This window comes from Xenopus laevis, chromosome 3L (genome assembly GCF_017654675.1).
Source record: "Xenopus laevis strain J_2021 chromosome 3L, Xenopus_laevis_v10.1, whole genome shotgun sequence".
Classification (NCBI taxonomy): Eukaryota; Metazoa; Chordata; class Amphibia; order Anura; family Pipidae; genus Xenopus; species Xenopus laevis.
This window is the reverse complement of record NC_054375.1, coordinates 153317615-153343951: the sequence shown is the minus strand read 5'-3', so window position 1 is coordinate 153343951 and position 26337 is coordinate 153317615. Positions and strand designations below refer to the sequence as shown.

The 26337-nt window shown below is 43.5% G+C and overlaps 1 protein-coding gene and 4 non-coding genes across 6 annotated transcripts; 3 read left to right on the top strand and 2 right to left on the bottom strand.

The window, feature by feature from the left end:
• The first annotated feature begins 171 nt into the window (after positions 1–171).
• On the top strand, positions 172–11602 carry tmem107.L (transmembrane protein 107 L homeolog). Of its 2 annotated transcripts, none has more exons than XM_041585279.1 (6): positions 172–277; positions 2823–2917; positions 6062–6129; positions 6725–6825; positions 8104–8197; positions 10863–11602. In XM_041585279.1, exons 2-6 carry the CDS (start codon positions 2831–2833, stop codon positions 10930–10932), a joined length of 420 nt encoding a protein of 139 aa, XP_041441213.1. In that variant the 5' UTR covers positions 172–277; positions 2823–2830; the 3' UTR covers positions 10933–11602.
• A 1923-nt stretch (positions 11603–13525) lies between these two features.
• Positions 13526–13597, bottom strand: trnap-agg. The gene has a single exon. It is a non-coding gene; the product is annotated as a tRNA-Pro (tRNA).
• Positions 13598–17732: 4135 nt separating this feature from the next.
• Positions 17733–17814, top strand: trnal-aag. The gene has a single exon. It is a non-coding gene; the product is annotated as a tRNA-Leu (tRNA).
• A 1804-nt stretch (positions 17815–19618) lies between these two features.
• On the top strand, positions 19619–19690 carry trnap-ugg. Its single transcript has one exon. It is a non-coding gene; the product is annotated as a tRNA-Pro (tRNA).
• A 767-nt stretch (positions 19691–20457) lies between these two features.
• Positions 20458–20539, bottom strand: trnal-aag. The gene has a single exon. It is a non-coding gene; the product is annotated as a tRNA-Leu (tRNA).
• Between the last annotated feature and the right edge of the window lie 5798 nt (positions 20540–26337).

Genomic DNA, 26337 nt, shown 5'->3' with positions numbered 1-26337 from the left:
ATCATAGTCTTTTTAGGAAACGCACTGTTGCACTGAGGGCAGGACTAGAGTTAATTATTATGTGTGCGGCCTTCCGAACAAAGCGCTAAAACTTCCCGCACCAATAATGGCCGCCACACGTCCCTTGCCACGTGACGTGGGGCTCAGTAGGTGATTGGTCGACATTCCATTATTCTCGCGAGACTTGTTTGGAACGCTAAGTGGTTGCTAGGCAACGTTAAGCGGCGGGTTTTCAGCCTGGAGACTGAACCAGAGGCAACAGGAAAGGTCTTTTTCCGTAAGTGAAAAGTGTCTCTATTGTATATGAGAGGGTCACTGGTCTGTATATACAGTATAAGGATAGAGAAGGCTGTATATATCATATGAGAGGGTCACTGGTCTGTATATACAGTATAAGGAGAGAGAGAAGGCTGTATATATCATATGAGAGGGACACTGGTCTGTATATACAGTATAAGGATAGAGAAGGCTGTATATATCATATGAGAGGGTCACTGGTCTGTATATACAGTATAAGGAGAGAGAGAAGGCTGTATATATCATATGAGAGGGACACTGGTCTGTATATACAGTATAAGGATAGAGAAGGCTGTATATATCATATGAGAGGGTCACTGGTCTGTATATACAGTATAAGGATAGAGAAGGCTGTATATATCATATGAGAGGGACACTGGTCTGTATATACAGTATAAGGAGAGGGAAGGCTGTATATATCATATGAGAGGGTCACTGGTCTGTATATACAGTATAAGGAGAGGGAAGGCTGTATATATCATATGAGAGGGTCACTGGTCTGTATATACAGTATAAGGAGAGAGAAGGCTGTATATATCATATGAGAGGGTCACTGGTCTGTATATACAGTATAAGGAGAGAGAAAAGGCTGTATATATCATATGAGTGGGTCACTGGTCTGTATATACAGTATAAGGAGAGAGAGAAGGCTGTATATATCATATGAGAGGGTCACTGGTCTGTATATACAGTATAAGGAGAGGGAAGGCTGTATATATCATATGAGAGGGACACTGGTCTGTATATACAGTATAAGGAGAGGGAACACTGTATATATCATATGAGAGGGTCACTGGTCTGTATATACAGTATAAGGAGAGGGAAGGCTGTATATATCATATGAGAGGGTCACTGGTCTGTATATACAGTATAAGGAGAGGGAAGGCTGTATATATCATATGAGAGGGTCACTGGTCTGTATATACAGTATAAGGAGAGAGAAGGCTGTATATATCATATGAGAGGGTCACTGGTCTGTATATACAGTATAAGGAGAGAGAAGGCTGTATATATATATGAGAGGGTCACTGGTCTGTATATACAGTATAAGGAGAGAGAGAGAAGGCTGTATATATCATATGAGAGGGTCACTGGTCTGTATATACAGTATAAGGAGAGAGAGAGAAGGCTGTATATATCATATGAGAGGGTCACTGGTCTGTATATACAGTATAAGGAGAGGGAAGGCTGTATATATCATATGAGAGGGTCACTGGTCTGTATATACAGTATAAGGAGAGGGAAGGGGCTGTATATATCATATGAGAGGGTCACTGGTCTGTATATACAGTATAAGGAGAGAGAAGGCTGTATATATCATATGAGAGGGTCACTGGTCTGTATATACAGTATAAGGAGAGAGAGAGAAGGCTGTATATATCATATGAGAGGGTCACTGGTCTGTATATACAGTATAAGGAGAGAGAGAGAAGGCTGTATATATCATATGAGAGGGTCACTGGTCTGTATATACAGTATAAGGAGAGGGAAGGCTGTATATATCATATGAGAGGGTCACTGGTCTGTATATACAGTATAAGGAGAGGGAAGGCTGTATATATCATATGAGAGGGTCACTGGTCTGTATATACAGTATAAGGAGAGGGAACACTGTATATATCATATGAGAGGGTCACTGGTCTGTATATACAGTATAAGGAGAGAGAGAGAAGGCTGTATATATCATATGAGAGGGTCACTGGTCTGTATATACAATATAAGGAGAGAGAGAGAAGACTGTATATATCATATGAGAGGGTCACTGGTCTGTATATACAGTATAAGGAGAGAGAGAGAGAAGGCTGTATATATCATATGAGAGGGTCACTGGTCTGTATATACAGTATAAGGATAGAGAAGGCTGTACATATATGAGAGGGTCACTGGTCTGTATATACAATATAAGGGGAGAGAGAAGGCTGTATATATCATATGAGAGGGTTACTGGTCTGTATATACAGTATAAGGAGAGAGAAGGCTGTATATGTCATATGAGAGGGTCACTGGTCTGTATATACAGTATAAGGAGAGAGAGAAGGCTGTATATATCATATGAGAGGGTTACTGGTCTGTATATACAGTATAAGGAGAGAGAGAAGGCTGTATATATCATATGAGAGGGTCACTGGTCTGTTTATACAGTATAAGGAGAGAGAGAAGGCTGTATATATCATATGAGAGGGTTACTGGTCTGTATATACAGTATAAGGAGAGAGAGAAGGCTGTATATATCATATGAGAGGGTTACTGGTCTGTATATACAGTATAAGGAGAGAGAGAAGGCTGTATATATCATATGAGAGGGTCACTGGTCTGTTTATACAGTATAAGGAGAGAGAGAAGGCTGTATATATCATATGAGAGGGTCACTGGTCTGTATATACAGTATAAGGAGAGAGGGAAGGCTGTATATATCATATAAGAGGGTCACTGGTCTCTTTATACAGTATAAGGAGAGAGGGAAGGCTGTATATATTTATAAATAAAGTTCTACATACATAAAGTTTTCCTTTTACCTCCCGCAGGTGGCATCATGTCGGCCATAAGCAGCCTGGTACCTTCTCGCTTCCTCACACTGACGGCTCATCTGGTCATCGTCATAACCATCTTCTGGTCGAGAGTAAGCTCCTTTGTTATAATGTCTAATATCCCCCCAATCACTGGTCTGACACTCATTTATTTCTCATTGTTTTAGCCACCGCTCCTTCCCTTTTTCAAAGCCTGCTCTTAACTATTGTGTTGTGACTTGACCAGGGCCATATCTACTGTACTGTACTTCGCTAAGCCTCCCCAAACCCACTTCTGCATTACGGAAGGTGCTGACACCAAGGCCCTGAGAGGAATACTTGCAATGGGGAGGGTTGTGCACTGTTTCAGCTCACAAGAGCAGCCTGCCAGATTCTAAACATGTCCTCATTCCACATTATGGATACTGCTTTGAACTCCATCGGGGCAGAGACAGTTCACAGCAGCCAACCTCGGTATGTGATTAATTGTTGCCATGTTGTCAAGTATCATGGGAGCCAGGAGCACTGATAAGAAGTTAGGTGCAGCAATCTCTACTGAAGCAGCTGTGGCTAGTGTAACCCTGTGTATATAGAGCCCAACACTACTTACTTCCTATTTGGGAAGTATGGTAAGTGGCAGTAGCACAATAAGTTTGTGTATAGGGGACAGGGGATGTTGTTTAGGAAACTAGCATTAATTAATGAGACAGGGTTGGTTGGTTGGTTGACTTACTTATTTATAGCAAATCCGACCACACTTCTGGTTGGGTCTCATATAGATGGCTGTATATTTTAATCTATAACTGAATCGGGTACTGCTCATGCCCAGACTGCCAATCTGTGGGCTCTGGCAAATGCCAGAGGGGCTGCTGTAAGATGCCATAGAAAGTCACTAGTTATAGGGCTGGTGGGGACTGTTTGGGCCTCTGTGTACTTGGAAATGCTTGGGCCTAATTTTAAGACTAGTCCAGGCCTGGTACTACTGGTAATCTATTTAACCTACTAGGCCTATGGTAACTTAAAGGGATACTGTCATGGGAAAAAACTTTTTTTTTCAAAATGAATCAGTTAATAGTGCTGCTCCAGCAGAATTCTGCACTGAAATCCATTTCTCAAAAGAGCAAACAGATTTTTTTATATTCAGTTTTGAAATCTGACATGGGGCTAGACATTTTGTCAATTTCCCAGCTGCCCCTGGTCATGTGACTTGTGCTCTGATAAACTTCAATCACTCTTTACTGCTGTACTGCAAGTTGGAGTGATATCACCTCCTCCCTTTTCCCACCCAGCAGCCAAATAAAAGAACAATGGGAAGGTAACCAGATAGCAGCTCCCTAACACAAGATAACAGCTGCCTGGTAGATCTAAGAACAACACTCAATAGTAAAATCCAGGTCCCACTGAGACACATTCAGTTACATTGAGAAGGAAAAACAGCAGCCTGCCAGAAAGCATTTCTCTCCTAAAGTGCAGGCACACGTCACATGACATGGGGCAGCTGGGAAATTGACAAAATGTCTAGCCCCATGTCAGATTTTAAAATTAAATATAAAAAATTCTGTTTGCTCTTTTGAGAAATGGATTTCAGTGCAGAATTCTGCAGGAACAGCTCTATTAACTGATTCATTTTGAAAAAATTTTTTTTTCCCATGACAGTATCCCTTTAAGTAATCATTAGGCTCATAGCACACAAAGTGCTTTCTCTGCCTCTGTTGTCAAAATAAAGTGAAAGGTGTGACATCAGCCTGTCAGTGCACACATACAAAAGTATCCATTTTATCACCCAAATCATGTGCCATTAGTCTTACCGAGTTTCCTTTTCCTTTTTCCTAAGTGGTGTTGCTAAGTTATCACTCTGCTGGTAGATAAATGTAGCATAGTTGTATAAATAATCCTCATGATTTATAGCAAAATGATGATTTGATTAACCATACAGAGTGTGGGGCAATCAACTGCACAGCACATAAATCAACCCATGTGTGGCCACTTTTAGCCTCCCCAAACAAATAAATCACCCTCCCGCCCAGAGTGCAGTCTCCCGATAGATCAACTCACATGGGAGGGAATGTGGCAGTTTGTGGCAAGAAGGCACCTGACGGGGAGACACTTGTGAGAAGGATTTGTGCCCCGGGTGAGTTCCTGGAGTGGAGGGAACAGTAGATTCCTGTCTCTCTAGTTTATAAGGAGTCTGTTCAGCATGATCACATGTTACTTACTTGCACTGACTGCCAGCAACTTCTCACACCTTGTCCTTCTGCAGAACCCCCTGCTGTCATTGCTTTCCACCCAAGCACAGCCCCCTATTATTTGTTCTACGATACCCCGATCATTTGCTGTCCCCGACCAGCTGCCCTGTCACTCCCTAATATAACCATACTGTTCTTGGGTGCCTGTGAGCCCTAGTACAAAATGTATATAGTGCCAAGTAGTGATGTGCGGGTTTCCCTGACCCGCACCCGACCCAAACCCGCCCTGCTAATACCCGCACGCGCCGCACTCGCTTCTGGGGGTCCTTTTATAGACCCACGCTGACCCTCCCTGCCGATGACATCACAAAAGGGGCGGGGCGAGCAGACGCAACACTATAAAACCGGAAGTCGGATGCCAGCATTTGAAGGTGGTGGGGAGAGCAGGAGAAGAGCTCAACCCTCACCCGCGAGGAGCACTGCGAGGTCGACCCGAACCGACCTGCAGATATCGGGTCGGCCCCCAGATCACTAGTGCCAAGGCCTGCAGGAACAGGCTCAGCTATCACTCTGAAGATATTTTATTCTCAAAGAGATGGGAAAGCTTTCATTGATAAAAGGTATTGAGCTGACTGATAGAAATGCCATGAAACGGAGCTCTAAGCACTCGTGTCTATTTTTGTGCCATGGGTATAGTTTGCCGTGATAAAAAGGAACCAATTTTAGGTTATTTATTGGGTATTGGGTTTCCAGATCTCTCTGAGCAGCGGATAACCTGCCAAATTTTGTAAAACTCATTATCAGTCTGTGTATTATTTTAAACAAATGTCCTACTCCTGCAGCCCCTGTAGGTTCATAGCTAAAAACAATGTAAAACCTTGGGGGGTAGTGGGGCGTCATCAATCAGAGTGTCTGTAAATACAGCCCTGGACTTGACATTGTTTTTGTTTTAGACTTTTATTCACCAGACTGCCGCCTTCGTATCCGTTTAGAGAGGCCGTCGGTGGGTGCCACTACTACTGTGCGAGGATTTATTGTCTGTAAATATTTCCTTTATTTTGTCTTTATAAGGAGAATAACGTCCTCGCCTGTTTACCCATCAACTTCACCCCGCAACAGTTTTCATCTCGTGATACAGAGTAAGTTGTGCGTCTGATATTTGTTACCCTTAGGGTCAGGGCACACAGGGAGATTCGGGGAGATTAGTCGCCTGGCGGGGCGGGCGACTAATCTCCCCATACTGCCTTCCCGTCAGCAAAAATGTAAATCGCCGGCGGGATTGCACTCGGAGCGTTTCAGATTTCCGAAGTCGGAAAACGAATCACTCCCAGTGCGATCTTGTCGGCGATTTACATTCTAGCCGGCAGTGAGGCAGTTCTGGGAGATTAGTCGCCACGAAGAAGAGGAGTTTTGTCGCCGGGCAACTAATCTCCCCGAATCTGCCTGTGTGCCCTGACCCTTAATGATAGCCCTTGCCCCATTCCTCACCTGTGGGGTAACACAGACCTGGCTCCTCCCCTCCAGGGTGTGTATAAACGGCAGTTTCAAGGGGAGGGGTGTTAGTTAGGGTTGCCACCTGGCTGGTAAAAATGATGGCTGATCGCAATTTTATTAATAGAGAAAAATGATAAATATATAGTTAGTCCTGTATTTATTTCTGGAAAAGGTGGCAACCCTAGATACAGTGAATATCCCCACCCCCCCTCACTAACATTTTCCTTTTTTTTTTTACAGGTTAATTATCGCTCTGTCAGTCACACTGGGCCTGTTTGCAGTTGAATATGCCGGATTCCTATCGGGTGTGTCCATGTTTAATAAAACCCAGAGCCTCCTCTGTATCCTTTCAGTGAAAGTCATGCAATGTAGGCGGGGCATCCTTATTGTAGGTACTTCTCATCAGGGTCGGCCTGTGGGGGGGCGAGGCCTTCCGGGGTTACTGCTCCAGGACCCCCCTCCTCTGCTGCGTCGGTGCACGGCATGGGTTTGTACGCATGTGCTGAATGCCAAGTACGCACGCAATGTTTTTGCTGTAACCTCCCAACAGTTGCAACATTAAGAAGCGGATATGGGTGCAGATCTGGGCTGACCGGTTGCCCACCGGGTTTTTTTCCCGGTGGGCCGGCCCAGTCCGTCCCTGCTTCTCATTATATAGTTGCACATACAGGGGTCACTTATCAAGGCTGGGCCAACTTTAAAGGGGTTGTTCACCTTTAAATTAACTGTTATTAGGGATGGGAGAATTTTTTCACCTTGAAATGACGCCCATGGACTTGTATGTCGGCATGCGTCAGACAAAAAAAGACACGTGTCAAAAATATTTCGCCGCACAACAAAAACATTTTGACGCCCATAGACTTTAATGGGCGTCGGCAACATTTCGCCGGCGACTAATTTTTGACAAAACGAAATGGGTCAAATTCGCCCATCCCTAGTTAGTATGACAAAGATAGGGAAATTCAGAGACAATTTGCAATTGGTTTTTTGACGTATTTAGCTTTTTATTCAGCAGCTCTCCAGTTTGCAATTTCAGCCATCTGGTTGCTAGGGAACAAATTCCCCTAGCAACCATGTATTGGTTTGAATAAGAGACTGGACTATGAATAGGAGAGGGGCTGAATATAAAGTAATAAGAAGTAGCAATGACTTTGTAGCCTTACATTGGTTTCTTTTTAGATGGGGTCAGTGACCCTCATTTGAAAGGGAAAGAGTCAGAAGAAAGCGTTCGATAGTTTAAAAACTATAAAAAAATAAAAATAATGAAGACCAATTGAAAAGTTGCTTAGAATTAGCCTATCTATAATATACTAAGGGTTAAAGTAAAGGGGAAGCAGCCGGTGTCTGTCTTGCAGAGCAGTTATGTAAGTGCTGCGGGAGCTGCTCCATCTTACTGAGTCTGACTGTTTTCTCTAAAGACATTTTATTCAGCTTATCAATCAAATTCCCACTGCAGATAAACAATAAGTTGTACCCCACTCTCAGGTACATGTAAATATATTGTTAATTACCTGAAAATGTTCTACGTGATAAACAATAATGTTGACTCCGGGTGAGTAAGTGAGGGGGTCTCTGTGCATCTCCATTGATTCCATAACCTACCTTGCCTGGTGTAGCAGTAGGTGCCCATGCCAGTGCCACAGTATCTCTCCTCTTCTTCCTATTTGAGGGATGGGACTGCTCTCTCTACTGGTGGATTATGTCTTTCTGCAGGTGAGTTTGCACAAACTCCTTCCTTTTGATTGGTCTTTTTATTCGCCCTTTATTCCCTTTGCCTCTTTCTGCCAGGACTCTGTGTGATTTTGCTCAAGGACTGACATTTAGTTGATTTCCTTAACTGGTGGCACTTAGCGAACCTGGCCATCACGTCACTGTTGGCAAACTTCTGTCCAGTCTGTCCTGTTTAATGTCTCTGAGGCAATGGGAAGTAGCACCTCCTACTAATTTGTATAATCTTTGCATTCTGCAGGTACTGATAGACGCGTCTGTATAATTACAGTTATAAGCCACTGAGATAAGGTCGCACAGTATATTATCATTATGAGAGGGGTCACTGGTCTGTATAATACAGTTATAAGCACTGAGCAGTAAGACACTGTATATATTCAATATGAGAGGAGTCACTGCGTCCTGGTATATACAGTATAAGCACTGAGGTACAAAATCTGATAAGTATATGCATAATGAGAAGGGTCACTGGTCTGTAAATAAATACAAGTAAAATAAAGAAACTGAGAGTACACTGTAATAATATCAACTATGAGAGGGTACACATGGTTGCCTGTATATACAGTATAATAGTGAAAGAAGAGAAGGCTGTATAAATATTCATATGAGAGGGTCACTGGTCTGTAATATAGCAGTAATGGATAAGTGGAGAGGGTAAGGCTTGTATATTCATATGAGAGGGTACATGGTCTGTATATACAGGTATAATATTTAAGGAGGGGAGACTGTATATACAAGTATATTAGGAAGGGGGAGACTGTATATACAGTATGAGGCAGAGGGGATGATAGACTGTATAACAGGGTAAACAGTATGAGGAGGAGTGTAAGGGCCTGTATATTACAGGTTATAAGGAGGGGGAGACTAGTATAATACAGTATTATAAGGAAGGGGGGAGAGCTGTATATACCAGTATATAGGAGGGGGAGACTGTAAAATAATACAGTAAATGAGGAGGGGGAGACTGTATATAGCACGGTAATAGAAAGGAGGGGGGAGAAAACTGTATATACATGTATAAAAGGGGGGGGAGACTGTATATACATTATAGTAGCGAGGGAAGACTGTTATAAACATAGTATATGTGGAGGGGGAGAACTGTATAATGCCAGTATAAGACAGTAAGGGGAGACTGTATATACAGTATGAAGGCAGGGGGAGACTGTATATACATTATAAGGGAGGAGGACTGTAATATACATGTAATAATAGGAGGGGGGAGACTGTAAATACATTATAACATAATAAAACAAGAGTAGGGGGAGACTAGTATAAATAACATAATAAGGAGGGGGCGACTGTATACATCAGTATAAGGGAGGGGGATACTGTAAATATACATATAGGGAGGGGGGAGACTGTATATACAGTATAAGGGAGGGGGAAGAACTGTATAATACCAGCTATATTGGAGAGGGGAGTGAGACTGTATATTACGGTATAGCTGAGGGGGACGACTAGTATATATCAGATATAGAGAATAGTGAAGGGGAAGTACAATGTATATAGCAGTATGCAATGGGAAGGAGGAGACTGTATATAAATATAATAAGAGGAGGAGGAGAGACTGTATATACAGTTAAGGAGGAGGGAGACTGTAATAATACAGTATTAAAGGAGGGGGAGACTGTATATAACAGTATGGAGGAGGGGGGAGAACTGTATATACAGTAATAATGGGAGGGGGAGACTGTATAATACCGTATAAGGAGGGGGAGATGATATAATACAGTATTTAGAGATTAACTAGAAAGAATTTATATAAAATAGTTAAAAATAGATAAAAGAAATAGTTAAAAAATATAAATTTAATAAAAGTAATTATAAAAATGAATAAAAGCAAAAGTTATAAAATTAAAAAAATTAAAGAACAAAAATCTATATAAAAAAAAAAATACATAATAGTATAAAAAATATATAAGTAATTAATTAATAAAAATTAAAAAAGAAGAAAAAGGAAGTAACTAAATATATATGAAAATGTTATACAAAACGAATAAAAAAAAATAAAAGTTAAAGATAAGAAGAAAACAAACATAAATAGAATAAAATAATAACATAATTAAAAAAAAAAAAGGAGGGGAAGAACTGTATATACATGTATGAGGAGAGGGAGACCTGTATATTACATATAGAAGGATATAAGAAAGGGGTAGAGACTGTATATACAAGATATCACTGTGAGGAGGGGGAGACTGTATATATACAGTATAAGGAGAGGGAGACTGTATCTACGTATGGAGGAGGGGGGAGACTATATACATTATAAGGAGAGGGGGAGACTGTATATACTTATGGGGGATGATAAGGAGGGGGAGACTGTATATACATTATAAGGAGGGGGAGACTGTATATACAGTATCTAGGGAGGGGCGAGACTGTATATACAGATTAAGGAGGGGAGACTGTATATTACAGTATTGATGGTAGGGGAGCTGTATATACATTATAAGGAGGCGGGAGACTGTATATACAGTATAAGGAGGGGGAGACTGTATATACAGTATAGGGAGGGGGAGACTGTATATACAGTATAAGGAGGGGAGACTGTATATACAGTATGAGGAGGGAGAGACTGTATATACAGTATAAGGAGGGGGAGACTATATACAGTATAAGGAGTATAATTTCTGTGTCTCTTTCTCACCAGTGCTCTGCCGGCAGTCACAGAGATAATTATCTTTATTGCTGTTTTTGGATGGAAAAGGAAACCTCTATGATCTTCTCTGTGTTTCCGTCGTGTGAATATCTGGCGCTTCCTTCCTTTGCGCTTCCCAAATCCTCTGCCAACAACACTGTCCCTGCAACAAAGAATCCTGCTCGGCTTTGTGTCTCTATTTTACAGAGCAGGGTACAGTCTCACAGGTCAGACCTTCGTTTATTTAGTGAGGGGAGAAGTCTGATTGTTTTGACTTGTTCTCTCAAGCAGTAATGATGTGGATTATTGTGTGTGTGCAGGAAATAATTCCAATTTGTATGTGATAGGCGTCTGCATTAGATCAGTATCACAGCGCCACCTAGAGGTTGTAATAATTACTGGAGCTTCTCTTGGGATGAATGAGGCAAGCAGTATGGCAGTTATACTTACAGCCATAAAAAGACTGTTGGGATGTACAACTCCCTGCATCCTCCAGTGGAGGGACCCCCTGCAGCCCTGACTGTGATTTGTCAGCACTTGCCCACCCCTGCTGGGAAATAGACCAATCAATGTGTGGTACCTGTATGGCAGTTTGCCCCAGCCTGATACCTCTGGAGCGTTTCTTTTCTGGCGATTTATATCTGTATATTATTTACTTTCTTCCCCTTGTGTTGGGTTTTATGGGGATTTACCAGGGTTTTTACAATCTGTCTGTTATACATAATGTGATATTATAAATGTTTCTTTTTGAAGGCCGTCTCGCATTTGTGTTTTTTTTTGTTTTATTTTTAATGAATGCATTTGATTTCTATATGCAGATTATGCCGGAGCTGCTGATATTCCAGATATCAAGGAAAGGCTGGTGTGGGCCAGGGGGTGAGTCCAGAGGGCGGCTAGTTATACTCCATCTATATATAAATGCTAGTTCAGAGTACTAGTAAGGCAGGTAAAGAGAGACTGCAAGGGGTGAGATAAGGGAGAGTAAAAGGCTGGGCTGATACCCAGAGTTCCCTGTATAACTCAGCCTGCAGCCTTGTGTCTTTATATGGTCACAGAACAACCCCTCAGTGACTTCTAATATCCTTATCATTTACAGTAGGGGGTACATTATCCCTTATAATACATGAGTGATACTCAGAGTTCCCTGTATAACTCAGCCTGCAGCCTTGTGTCTTTATATGGTCACAGAACAACCCCTCAGTGACTTCTAATATCCTTATCATTTACAGTAGGGGTACATTATCCCTTATAATACATGAGTGATACTCAGAGTTCCCTGTATAACTCAGCCTGCAGCCTTGTGTCTTTATATGGTCACAGAACAACCCCTCCGTGACTTCTAATATCCTTATCATTTACAGTAGGGGGTACATTATCCCTTATAATACATGAGTGATACTCAGAGTTCCCTGTATAACTCAGCCTGCAGCCTTGTGCCTTTATATGGTCACAGAACAAGCCCTCAGTGACTTCTAATATCCTTATCGTTTACAGTAGGGGGTACATTATCCCTTATAATACATGAGTGATACTCAGAGTTCCCTGTATAACTCAGCCTGCAGCCTTGTGCCTTTATATGGTCACAGAACAACCCCTCAGTGACTTCTAATATCCTTATCATTTACAGTAGGGGGTACATTATACCTTATAATACATGAGTAATACTCAGAGTTCCCTGTATAACTCAGCCTGTAGCCTTGTGTCTTTATATGGTCACAGAACAACCCCTCAGTGACTTCTAATATCCTTATCATTTACAGTAGGGGGTACATTATCCCTTATAATACATGAGTGATACTCAGAGTTCCCTGTATAACTCAGCCTGCAGCCTTGTGCCTTTATATGGTCACAGAACAACCCCTCAGTGACTTCTAATATCCTTATCATTTACAGTAGGGGGTACATTATCCCTTATAATACATGAGTGATACTCAGTTCCCTGTATAACTCAGCCTGCAGCCTTGTGCCTTTATATGGTCACAGAACAAGCCCTCAGTGACTTCTAATATCCTTATCGTTTACAGTAGGGGGTACATTATCCCTTATAATACATGAGTGATACTCAGAGTTCCGTGTATAACTCAGCCTGCAGCCTTGTGCCTTTATATGGTCACAGAACAACCCCTCAGTGACTTCTAATATCCTTATCATTTACAGTAGGGGGTACATTATACCTTATAATACATGAGTAATACTCAGAGTTCCCTGTATAACTCAGCCTGTAGCCTTGTGTCTTTATATGGTCACAGAACAACCCCTCAGTGACTTCTAATATCCTTATCATTTACAGTAGGGGGTACATTATCTCTTATAATACATGAGTGATACTCAGAGTTCCCTTTATATGGTTACTGTGAGATGATTACAGGATCATAATCATTAAATTAAACTATATATGTTTAAAAATGTAAACTTAACTCTTTATACATATATAATACACATGAGCCATGAATATCCTGTAAATTATATCAATATAAACGGTGCTTAGTGATGTCATCGGTTATAATCGGAGCTTAGTGATGTCATTTCTGTCACGACTCACTGCAGCTTGTGTGTTATAATAAATAAAGTACTCGCTGTTACAATATATGAGTTTATTAGAAGAGTTCCTTTATCCTTGTGTTTTTATAACTTATAATTTCCTTATATTTTTATTCATTGTATTAAAAAAATCAGGGCTCGTCCGGGATTTGAACCCGGGACCTCTCGCACCCTAAGCGAGAATCATACCCCTAGACCAACGAGCCAGCTGAGTTTATTTGTAAATGTTCCTTTATTCATTTTTTTCGAAATCATGGGATTCTGTTTTGTGGCTGCTTTTGCACATTTGCTCTTGGGAGCCGATTGGACTGAGGGATCCGTCAGGCTACTGGCCATTTCATTGGGGTTTGGAGCCACAGGAACAACCTGCAGGGAGAAAACAAACTGTTATCCATCACTAGTAATTTGACTCCTATCTAACTACCAGGAATGTGGAGTCGGTACATAAATCCTTTGACTCTCAGTTTATGGTACCTCCCACTCCTCTGTTTTTAAAGGAACAGTAACACAAAAAAACCAAAAGTTTAACAAAGCAATTAAAATATAATGTCATCTTGCCCTGCACTGGTAAAATGGGTGCATTTGCTTCAGAAAAAGACTACTATAGTTTCTATAAACAAGCTGCTATGTAGCCATGGGGGCAGCCATTCAAGCACAGGATACACAGTAGATAACAGATAAGTACTACTATAGTTTATATAAACAAGCTGCTGTGTAGCCATGGGGGCAGCCATTCAAGCACAGGATACACAGTAGATAACAGATAAGTACTACTATAGTTTATATAAACAAGCTGCTATGCAGCCATGGGGGCAGCCATTCAAGCACAGGCTGCACAGTAGATAACAGATAAGTACTACTATAGTTTATATAAACAAGCTGCTGTGTAGCCATGGGGGCAGCCATTCAAGCACAGGATACACAGTAGATGACAGATAAGTACTACTATAGTTTATATAAACAAGCTGCTGTGTAGCCATGGGGGCAGCCATTCAAGCACAGGATACTCAATAGATAACAGTTAAGTACTACTATAGTTTATATAAACAAGCTGCTGTGTAGCCATGGGGGCAGCCATTCAAGCACAGGATACTCAATAGATAACAGTTAAGTACTACTATAGTTTATATAAACAAGCTGCTGTGTAGCCATGGGGGCAGCCATTCAAGCACAGGATACTCAATAGATGACAGTTAAGTACTACTATAGTTTATATAAACAAGCTGCTGTGTAGCCATGGGGGCAGCCATTCAAGCACAGGATACATAGTAGATGACAGATAAGTACTACTATAGTTTATATAAACAAGCTGCTGTGTAGCCATGGGGGCAGCCATTCAAGCACAGGATACACAGTAGATAACAGATAAGTACTACTATAGTTTATATAAACAAGCTGATGTGTAGCCATGGGGGCAGCCATTCAAGCACAGGATACACAGTAGATAACAGATAAGTACTACTATAGTTTATATAAAAAAAAAACTGCTGTGTAGCCATGGGGGCAGCCATTCAAGCACAGGATACACAGTAGATAACAGATAAGTACTACTATAGTTTATATAAACAAGCTGCTATGTAGCCATGGGGGCAGCCATTCAAGCACAGGATACACAGTAGATAACAGATAAGTACTACTATAGTTTATATAACAAGCTGCTGTGTAGCCATGCTGACAGCCATTCAAGCACAGGATACACAGTAGATAACAGATAAGTACTACTATAGTTTATATAAACAAGCTGCTGTGTAACCATGGGGGCAGCCATTCAAGCACAGGATACACAGTAGATAACAGATATGTACTACTATAGTTTATATAAACAAGCTGCTGTGTAGCCATGGGGGGCAGCCATTCAAGCACAGGATACACAGTAGATAACAGATAAGTACTACTATAATTTATATAAACAAGCTGCTGTGTAGCCATGGGGGCAGCCATTCTAGCACAGGATACACAGTGGATAACAGATAAGTACTATTATAGTTTATATAAAAAAAACTGCTGTGTAGCCATGGGGGCAGCCATTCAAGATGGAAAAAAGGAAGAAAAGGCACAGGTTACATAGCAGATAACAGATAAAACAATCACTGATAAAGAGTAATGGGTTACATGGTTAGACAATTAGTACATGATCCTGGGAGCTCGCTTACCCTCTCCTCTGTACACCTACCTGCTACTTATATGCAGACACCCAGTGCATTCCTTTAGAAGCAAATAGGACTTCGCAGTACATCTCACTCACCTTCCCCATCTGAGCCGTCTTTGTTCTCCACTTTCAGGGTGACTTCACAGCACATGTTGCTAGAGTTGCTCTCATCCGTCAGGTCTGTAACCCACAACGTGTAAACTCCAGCATCTCCCACCCTGACTTTCTGCAGCTCCAGGGAACCATCCTCCAGCAAAGTGGCCCTGTCGGAATATTCTCTAGTCTCTTTAACTGTCCCATACTGGGACAGGACCATGGTCTTTTTGGGGTCTCTGCTGACCAACCTTCTTTCCCAGGTGATCATCCAGTTCTCAAGGTGTGATGTTGGCCAAGGAAGAGAGCACCGGAGAAGGACTGTGCCACCAGGAATGCAAGAAGCCTGTCTTTGAGGACACGGACATCTTCCATTGTTCTGCACTTTGGAAACAATAAGATTTGGGATAACCATTACAGACAAGACCAGGAACGAGAGGCACAATGATAGAGATATTCAGAAGTGGAACAGTCCATGTGTGTTTTTGAAGAGGGTTTCACCTTCAAATCAACAATCAAACAATTTATAATATGTTGTAGAATGATCATGTCTGCTCGTTTGTTCCACCACTTCGACCATCACATCAGGCACTGACTAGTCAACCTGAGGATGTCTAGGTGAACATTCCCTTTAAATGTAGCAGAATGTATAATAAGGTAAACCCTAGGAAGTTACACCTGGACATCCCACCACAGAGCAGGACACAAGGGATACTACCCACCTCATTTGAGATCCATATAAATGGGACAACATGAGTTTCTCATATTACATCAAAGACCGAGAACAGGGAATATAGGAAGGATTGGCCTCCCCAAAAACAGGTCAACTGCTATAATTTCATATATAATTATAAATTCCAGGAACGGCTTCCTTGTACTGGGTGAGTGACGCCCAAGGGAGGAATGTGAAGATAAGCTAAATGTCCTATAAAACAACATGCTGCCCCTGTTTTATAGCCTACTGTGGGTAAAATTCACATTAGAACATTGTAGACAGTAGCTCAAGGTGGAAGCTATCGAGTTTCATACCTGTTGTAGGGTCTAGAAATGAGCGCATCCGACTCATGGTGAAGATGGAGATTTGGAAAAGCAGGCAGGAGCTCCAAAAACTGAGGTAAACTCCAGCAGTCGGAGGCCCCCTCTGTTAAACCTGGATCCAAATTCAACAGAGAAACAGTCCTTAGTCTTCACCTAAACAATCCACTCTTCAATGGTGGAAACCCTCAATCCTTCACTAAGAATAGATGTCAGATTCAGCATTGGTAACCCTTCTTTTTGACTATCCTATTCAACATTGGTCCAATTCCGATATCAGCAGCGATAACCCTCATTTCCTCATTGCTATACCAGGGGTAACCCTCGTCTCCTTGCTGGGGAACAATCCCAAACTGATCAATGGCAACTCTTCCCTCTTCTTCTTCTCTTCAAAATCCAGCGCTGGTATCTACCTCCACTTGTTGAGACACCATCATAAAGTTCTGCAGTGGCGCCCGCTGCTCAACTCAACACTGCTTCATGAAGTACATCCCTAAATCCAGCAGTGGGCTCTTCCTCTGCTCTGTGGGGTATAATCCTACACAGCAATGGTATCCACCTCTGTTTCCTTGAGGGACCACTCCAAAACCCAACAGTGGTTACTGTCCTTGTAGAGCAATTTTCATCGTGCCCCAGCAGAAATATAATATATATTTGTCCAACTCACTCCTCTGCTGTAAACAATTTTACAAAGTGGAAGATCCAGTCTGAGCCAGGAGCAGCGTCACAGATTTCTACTGGAAAAAACCATGGCGGGGCAGTACCATGGGGCAATTCGATGAGGCAACAGGAGGAGTCAGGTGAGGGCATAGAGGCTCCATATCGATTGTGTTAATGCACAGACAAGATGAATAAAAAGAAACAGAATCGTATGCGTGACGTGGGTATGATGGAGAGGATGGAAATGGCACCATGAGGCAGGATAATACTGGGACTTATAGTACATAGGGTGGCAGGAAAGGTAATTATAGGAGGGGCCTGTTGCGGGTAGGAAAGTATTACATTTTTAGGACCTGTTGACTTAGGTGAAAGGAAGGAGTTAACTAAATGTAAGTTTCTTATAAGGTAGCGTGGCCGAGCGGTCTAAGGCGCTGGATTAAGGCTCCAGTCTCTTCGGGGGCGTGGGTTCGAATCCCACCGCTGCCAGTTGAATTTTTTTCAATAACAAAAAGCTAAACATTTATAGATATATACACCATAAAACAGTCCTGCTATAAAGCTGAACCAGTGACGGTAAAAATCCTTAGACATGAGGAACACTACCCATAGACGTATGACCTACTGCATTTCTATTTTGGAGCTCGTCTAGAGAGCTTCATAACTACACTGGTTCCAAACAAATGTCATGTGAGCTGAACTGAAATTTAAAGAAAGGGATTCCACGGCAATATGGGTGCAGGAATAATCGCACATAATCACATGTCATCAATATGTTATAATTCCATGCAGAACTGGAGTACTGCTCATTGTCCTTAGTCATGCTGGCTACCATGTGGGTGCTATGCCCCACCCCCTCTAATGATGTAAGCAGCACTATTTTTGACACTCGGGGTGGCTAAGGGTCTGGGGATGGGTTAGGGTAAGGGGTGGGTAAGAGGGTGGGTAAGGGTCTGGCGTGGGGTAGGGTCTGGGGGTTGGTCAGCTTTGAGTAACGGGGTAGGGGATGGGTACGGGTTGGGTGGGTAAGGGTCTGGGGATGGGTCAGGGTCGAGTAATGGGGCAGGGGATGGGTACGGGTTGGGTGGGTAAGGGTCTGGGGATGGATTAGGGTCAGTGGGGGTAAGGGTCTGGGGTGAGGTAGGGTCAGGGTGGGGTAGGGTCTGGGGGTGGGTCAGGGTCGAGTAATGGGGCAGGGGATGGGTACGGGTTGGGTGGGTAAGGGTCTGGGGATGGATTAGGGTCAGGATGGGTAAGGGTCTGGGGTGGGTCAGGGTGGAGTAACGAGGCAGGGGATGGGTACGGGTTGGGTGGGTAAGGGTCTGGGGATGGATTAGGGTCAGGGTGGGTAAGGGTCTGGGGATGGGTACGGGTCGGGTGGGTAAGGGTCTGAGTTAGGGTTCGGGTAGCTAAGGGTCTGGGGATGGGTTAGGGTCAGAGTGGGCCATCCTTTCCCTTCCACTTACCTATCACTCTCTTTGTATGAAACCATCATAAGGCCGAGTTGAAAGGCAAATGACACCAGGGTCGGACTGGACCGATGGGACATTGGGAAAAAAATCCCAATCTCCCCCCGATCTCCCTCCCTGACTCCGGTCGCACCCGCAAGAAGGAAATTGTACTCACAGCAGGGGTGGAGGGGGTTGTGGATCAGTTGGGCCCCAGTCTGACCCTGTAAACTGCCATCTAAGGCTAAACAGTATGGCAGCTTTCACTTATATATAACGACAAATATACAACAAGGAATATTCTGGGGACATAGAATTCTTTATTTCGGAAACGGAATGAAAGGGAAACGCTACTCCCCCGTGGATTATATTGACATTTGTTCTACATGTTCCCATTCATTAAGGGAAAATATCCTCATCATCATCATCATCCCAGCATGGAGAAGGCACAGGTTCCATAGAGGCAATATAACCTGATCCAGAGACACAGACATAGAAATAAGTACCCGGAGTTGGCCAGTAGGAGTCACTGTGGAGCAGACAGAACATTGGGTCTAATACAAAAATAGGGGCAATATACAAGAATGAATGCTGCAGAATAAATAGAGAAGGACCTTCCTCAGTATAAGGTATGTTTCCCCTTTAATGCTATTGAGCCCCCCCCCCCGCCCGGCTCAATAGCAAAACTGTGTTATAGGAAGATCTGTCTGTCCCCGAGTTTTGTACCAAATCAAAGCATTAGGCAGAAAAGTGAATAGACAAGCGGCGGTGACAAGCCTCTTCCATTAGTCACGTGACCAGACTGATAAAACTATAGCAGTACCCTCATGGTTCTCTCAGCAGCTGGCTCGTTGGTCTAGGGGTATGATTCTCGCTTTGGGTGCGAGAGGTCCCGGGTTCAAATCCCGGACGAGCCCCATTTTTCACATTTCTAAATTTCTTTTTTGCGTCCACAATTAGACCTTTGCCGTGAATCCACCACTAATTATTATCATTAATATAAATGATGTTCCTTGTGCAGCTCACAGGCTCGGCAGAATTCCATTGAAGGTTAAAGGGGAACTAAACCCTGAACACTTCTGACTGCAAGGAAGCGATTTCCTATGTTCGTTCCTGCCCCCACCTTGTGTTGTCAGAAGACTGCACCTGGCACTGTAGGGGGGGGAGTGACTATTTACCTTTCCTCAGCCTTTAGTTCCTCTTTAAAACAGACAAGCAACATGTCTAGAGTGAAACAGGGTCTCTAGACTGTAAGCTCTGCAGGCAAAGGGGAGGCTCTATGTGCCGTGAAGCTGTGCCATAAAGTGAGGATGTGCCCCAGCGTTCCATACTTGTGCATAGAGACATATTGTGGCCCCTGGGCTCCGCACAAAAGAACTGCCAGTGATTTTAGCTGTAGTTCTCCTTTAAACTGTGCAGCCTCTGGGTCTGCTCTCTGCAGTGGCCCCTGGGGGAGGGTTTGTTTGGCAGATAGGGGGCAGTGTTCTGCAGGTCTGTGCTGGAGGGAGAGAGGTGGACCTACAAATGAGGGGGGAGGGGTATATTTATGTAAGTGAAGGATATATAAAAGGGCAGATGCTGAAGACAAATGTATATGAACAAGGGGTCACGGTTGGTTTTTGTTGGACAGGGGGAATAATGAGACACAGACATTTCCCCCAAAATACTAATGAAAAAAAACATTTGGCAGCGGTGGGATTCGAACCCACGCCCCCGAAGAGACTGGAGCCTTAATCCAGCGCCTTAGACCGCTCGGCCACGCTACCAGTTATTATTCTATGGGCATTAATACTTGGGTATAGTTTTATATGACGCAATATGTTCATATGACACGGAGCGTGCGATTCATTGTATAAACCTCCTACATAATCCCCTTAGCACCAGCAGCGCCACAACTTTACGTACAGGAAAGGAGACGTCACTGATTGTAGTTCTACGGTGCATTGTATTTGCTTCCGCCAAGATGTGATACCGACGCGTGACGTCTTTCCGGCTTGTTTTGCCAGTACTTCCGCATGGTCAGTGCGCAGCTCACGGGTCCCCATGTGAGAGGGGAGGGGCAGTGTCTCTCTCAGTCGGGACAGTCTCGTATGAGATTTCTTCTCAGTCAGGAGCGGATTCTACACTTTTACACCTTCTCCTCATTCCACTAATGTTGCCCCTCCGGTCCTTTCCCGGACACACAACTGTCACAGTGTAATATAATATAATCGCCTGAGGCCTCTCATTGCTGTTGCCCCGGTGACCAGTGAGGCGCTGCTGCCTGAGAAATCAGTAACTGTCAGCTGATGACGTGTCTCCTCTGTAGTTGGATTGTATCAGTATGTGCTGGACTTCCTATGGGAGGGAGAGGGGATTCCACCCCCTGATCTGAGGGACAATATTATACACTGACAACAGCTGCCAAATATATGTGTCAATCTCTGCCCATAGCACTGCCAGTCTCTCTACCCCCCTAGTCTCTCTACCCCCCATGTCTCTCTACCCTCCCTTGTCTCTCTACCCTCCATTGTCTCTCTACCCTCCCTTGTCTCTCTACCCCCATGTCTCTCTACCCTCCCTTGTGTCTCTACCCTCCATTGTCTCTCTACCTTCCCTTGTCTCTCTACCCCCCATGTCTCTCTACCCTCCATGTCTCTCTACCCTCCCTTGTGTCTCTACCCTCCCTTGTCTCTCTACCCCCTAGTCTCTCTACCCTCCATTGTCTCTCTACCCTCCCTTGTCTCTCTACCCCCTAGTCTCTCTACCCTCCATTGTCTCTCTACCTTCCCTTGTCTCTCTACCCCCCTAGTCTCTCTACCCTCCCTTGTCTCTCTACCCCCCTAGTCTCTAGGGGGGTCTAAAAGAGTATATTATGTATAGAAAGAGACAAGAGAATAAAAAGGCTGAGTGAGGAGAGGAGGTATAATAGTTTGGAATGTGGGCCCTCAGCCTAAGGTTTTCTGGTGGGCCCCTGGTATTCCAGTCCAACACTGAACGAGGCTTTCCTTTTACATATCAATAATGTAGAGGAGCAAATCCCTAGCAGATATTAAGTAGGACAACCCACATTTGTTACTGGGGTACTGCATTAGAACATCCAAAAGGCTGAGACCAACCAGCAGCCATAGGTATAGGCCAACCTGTAACCAATCAGAGTGTTCAGACCTGTGAAGAACCTGTATCAGATTAGAAGTCCCCAATCGTAGGACAGTCTTCAACCAGTCAACAAGACATAGTGATACATATGGAGGTTTTTATTTCTTCAGTCTTGGTACATTAACATATTTTGTGACCCCCCAGCCCCGATGTTTTGCCTTTACTCTGTTTCAGGGGGAAATGCGAAGTGGGGACATGCTCTCCTGCTATGTGACCTACCTGATTTCTTGCCAAGCTGTTTCTCGGCCTCTGATCCTGACATTTAAACCCAGCCAGTAAGACATGGCTGAGTAGTCTCATTCTCCAGTTGGGCGTTTAAGCACATATTCTATCCAAATATATCATCCTCCTTCAGAACCTTCACATTTAAGGTGGTTCGCCCATGGGGAACCTGATCACATGACCCATGTGGCACCACCCCCTACTCTCATCTGTCTACAGCTGGAAGAAGTAGAGCCACGGACCCTTCGTCACCTGATCCAAGAACACAACTAAGTAAAATATATGTCCATTTGATTCCTATGTATATATGTAGTTGTAAGGAATGAATTATTTCAATATATAATTATTCAATATTTATATCTAATAAAGAAAAATCTAAGCAATGGTTGTTTCACTTGAGTGACGTTCTAAGAAGGAAGGAATTCTAATTACAAAAAGGAAAAACATCACACAAAACAATGCATTTTCCCAGGGACAGCAAAGAGGTCTTTTAGATAATGGTCTCCTCATAGGACGTGCAAGTGTAGTCTCATGGAACATTTTCATGGATGAGATGGTGTCTACTCATGGGTAGTGTAAGCACAGTCTTATGGAACATATAAAGGTCTACTGCTAGAGATCCTGCTTATAGATGACATGGAGACTCCTCATGGGTAGTGCAAGTGCATTCTCATGGAACCACAAAGGTTCCATGAGAACATTTTCATAGATCAGATGGTGTCTCCTCATGGGTAGTGTAAGTACAGTCTCATGAAACATATAAAGGTCTAGAGAACCTGATTATGGATGAGATGGAGTCTCCTCATGAGTAGTGTAAGTACAGTCTGATGGAACATACAAGGGTCTACTTCTAGTGAACCATTTCATGGAGGAGATGGAGTCTCCTCATGGACACAAAAAGGTACACCCCCTCGAGAATCATCTAATTTATGGCACACTGAGCATTCGTAGGTGCAGACTACAACTGGAGGTTATAAAAGACCCAGTACCACTCTAGGCTGTCACAACCCTTGCATTCCAAAACAGTGGGGTTTCCTGGAGTTATAAAGCTGATTCTGCTAACGAGAATTGTGATCTCCAAACCACTGAAGACAACTATATACATGCCAATCACTGCAGGTGGAGGCATCTTCCACCTCCTAAGTTGGTGTTAGGCCACTGTGGAGGATGTCACAGGAGGGAGGAGGCTGAGTAGAAACCTCACTAGCCTGAAGTCACAAACTGTACCATGTAACAAACCAGCCAACACCTGGTTCAACACCAGTTCAACAGCTGCATCTTTCAGGAACCCAGAGCCCTCCAGCAGTATAGAACCCAATTACAGGTAATGGTGCAGGAGCAGCAAGTGACCTCCTCTCAGTTGTTGATAACATGATGGCCTCTCGTTAGGAAGATTGATAAGGAAGTGAATACCCTGGAGCAGTAGTGTCCGAATTTTCTGTACACACCTAGCTACATATATATATTTCTTAACCTGGAAACCTAGTGAGGACCACCAGGGCAGCCGTCAGGGGGGAGAGTTGTAGGGGGCCCGAGGGTAAGGGGTACCCGGCCACGCCACACTTACTTGATTAGCCGGGCTCCCTATCTTTCTGAGAGCTGCTGACTTTGGGAAGGCATGGACGTTTAAGGGGCCCTGGCCACCAATTTTCTTATAATGTGGGGGGGGGGCCCTGACCACCAATTTTGGCCACCAATTTTTTTTTCTCATGTGGGGTCCTAGCCACCAATATTTTTTAATGGGGGGGCCCTAACCACCAATATCTTTTTATTTTTTATTAACATGTGGGAACCCTAGCCACCAATATTTTTTTTGTTTTTTTTACTGTGTGGTGGGGGGCGGACCTGTGGGGTGGGGAGGGCGGACCTGTAGGTGGGGCTTGCAGTGGACGCAGCCCAGGGGGCCCAGGAAATTTTGTCGTGTGGGGCCCTGTGATTTCTGATGGCGGTCCTGAGGACCACCACCAAGTTGCTATTTCAAAGGATTCTAAGGAAGATAGGATGCAGCTCGTACCATGGACATTTATATGATCAGCCAATGTCCCTTTATCTTACTAACATTATACTAGTGATGAGTATGAGCTATAGCACTATTGTGTGGTTCTTTATGACAAATGCTTAAGGCAGAAGCATGAGCTACAACGGCAGCTGATTTCACAATACATTGGCTGGGTTAGCAGAATGCTATCAACCCAAAAGATTCCAAGTCAGCGGCTTCTAGACCCTTTACTTCCAGATCTTCCATATGTAAATGGCACAGCGATGGGCACCTTCCCTGAGTGTACGAACTGCAGAGATTGGGTCTTTTCTCCATAGATTGTGCAGCTGGACCCTTGCTTATGGTCTACTTCATGAAATGATGATGTTCCAGCAGATATCTGCTGATGTTCCAGCTCCAAAGCATCTTCCTTGGGATTATTTTCTGTCGGTCAGCCTTGCAGGTTAGCGTGGGCTGCTCTATTACTAATTAGGTTTCTTTCGTCACTCGGAGCCGTTCAATTGTTTAACCTTTGTCTTCATGATCAGTGTGGGAGGCGAGCGATGACAACACTCTGAGGAATGTGAAGATTTTTCCGTTTAACTGGGTTCATCAAATGAGTTTCCATGAGTCGATGCGGTTGAAGGTTAATGAAGAGGGGGATCTCTAATATCATGTTATCGGTGCCATTTCTAAGAACATTTTACGTAATATTGGTTTTCGGTGTGATTGACAGTTGTGCCCGTCTGTCCCAGCACCCAGAGACACATGACCAGGAATGGGGCGCAGTAGAAAGATCATGGATAAGGCAACTGGGACAATGTGCGGCACAACCTGAACCATTCTGGTGACCCATATCAACCAATCGGGTGGATGCTTTTAAAAATGTGACCAGTAATTAGGGATGCACCGAATCCACTATTTGGGAATCGGCGGAATCCTTTGTGAAAGAATCAGCCGAATACCAAATCTGAATCCTAATTTGCATATTCAAATTAGGAGTGGGAAACGGAAAAGTGGGAAAAAATCTTTTATTTCCTTGTTTTGTGACTTAAGTACCGTGACTTACCTTCTGGCTCCTAATTTATGCAAATTAAGATTTGGGTTTGGAGAGGCACAAGGATTCGGACGAATCAGGATCCTGTTAAAAAAGGCCAAATCCTGGGTTCGGTGCATCCCTACCAGTAATGGCTACCCACTGATTTGTTGCTATGGGTTTTATTATGATGCCCATTTTATTTGTTGCCGCCCACAATACCAACCAAACAATTGCGCCATTGCTTCGATTGCTTGTGATTAAAACAATATAATTGTATACTGGTAACCCTCAAGCAATGTCCACCGGGCTGCCCCACTCTTGCCTACTGCAGACGTCAACTAGCCTGGTAAGCTGACAATCTAAATGGCTGGGGGTGAGAGCGGTCGCTAGGGATGCTGAGAGCCTCAAAGGACCCAGGAAGAGCCTGAATTTGGGGTCCAATAAGGAGGCAGCAAAGGACAACCAGCTGCAGAGACTGTCCAAGCAGAAATATGCCCAGGGACTGACCAACACCACTGCTGAAAATGTCAAAGCAGAGCTGCCCTACTGTTATTAATCAATCGCTGCAGTTTCGGTGCGTGTATTTATCAGTGACGGTTCCCCTTTAAATTGTACATCTACTATGTCCGTCTTATTATTTCCCCCTAGTTGGCCTTTGCATGTGTCGCATTTAATCTGTTTGTGCTCCCCTGCCGGCCTCTGTGTTACGCACTCACCATCTAATGTCACCATATTGCACCACAATCCCTGCTTGACCTTCAGCATCTGCCAAACACCCCCACACTCACATCTACTGGATATTAAGCTGCTCTCTGCTCAGAAAAAAGAATATACCTACTGTAATTATAGGGATATTAGAAGTCATATAAAGGCACAAGGCTGCAGGCTGAGTTATACAGGGAACTCTGAGTATCACTCATGTATTATAAGGGATAATGTACCCCCTACTGTAAATGATAAGGATATTAGAAGTCACTGAGGGGTATTGTGACCATATAAAGGCACAAGGCTGCAGGCTGAGTTATACAGAGAACTCTGAGTATCACTCATGTATTATAAGGGATAATGTACCCCCTACTGTAAATGATAAGGATATTAGAAGTCACTGAGGGGTTGTTCTGTGACCATATAAAGACACAAGGCTGCAGGCTGAGTTATACAGGGAACTCTGAGTATCACTCATGTAT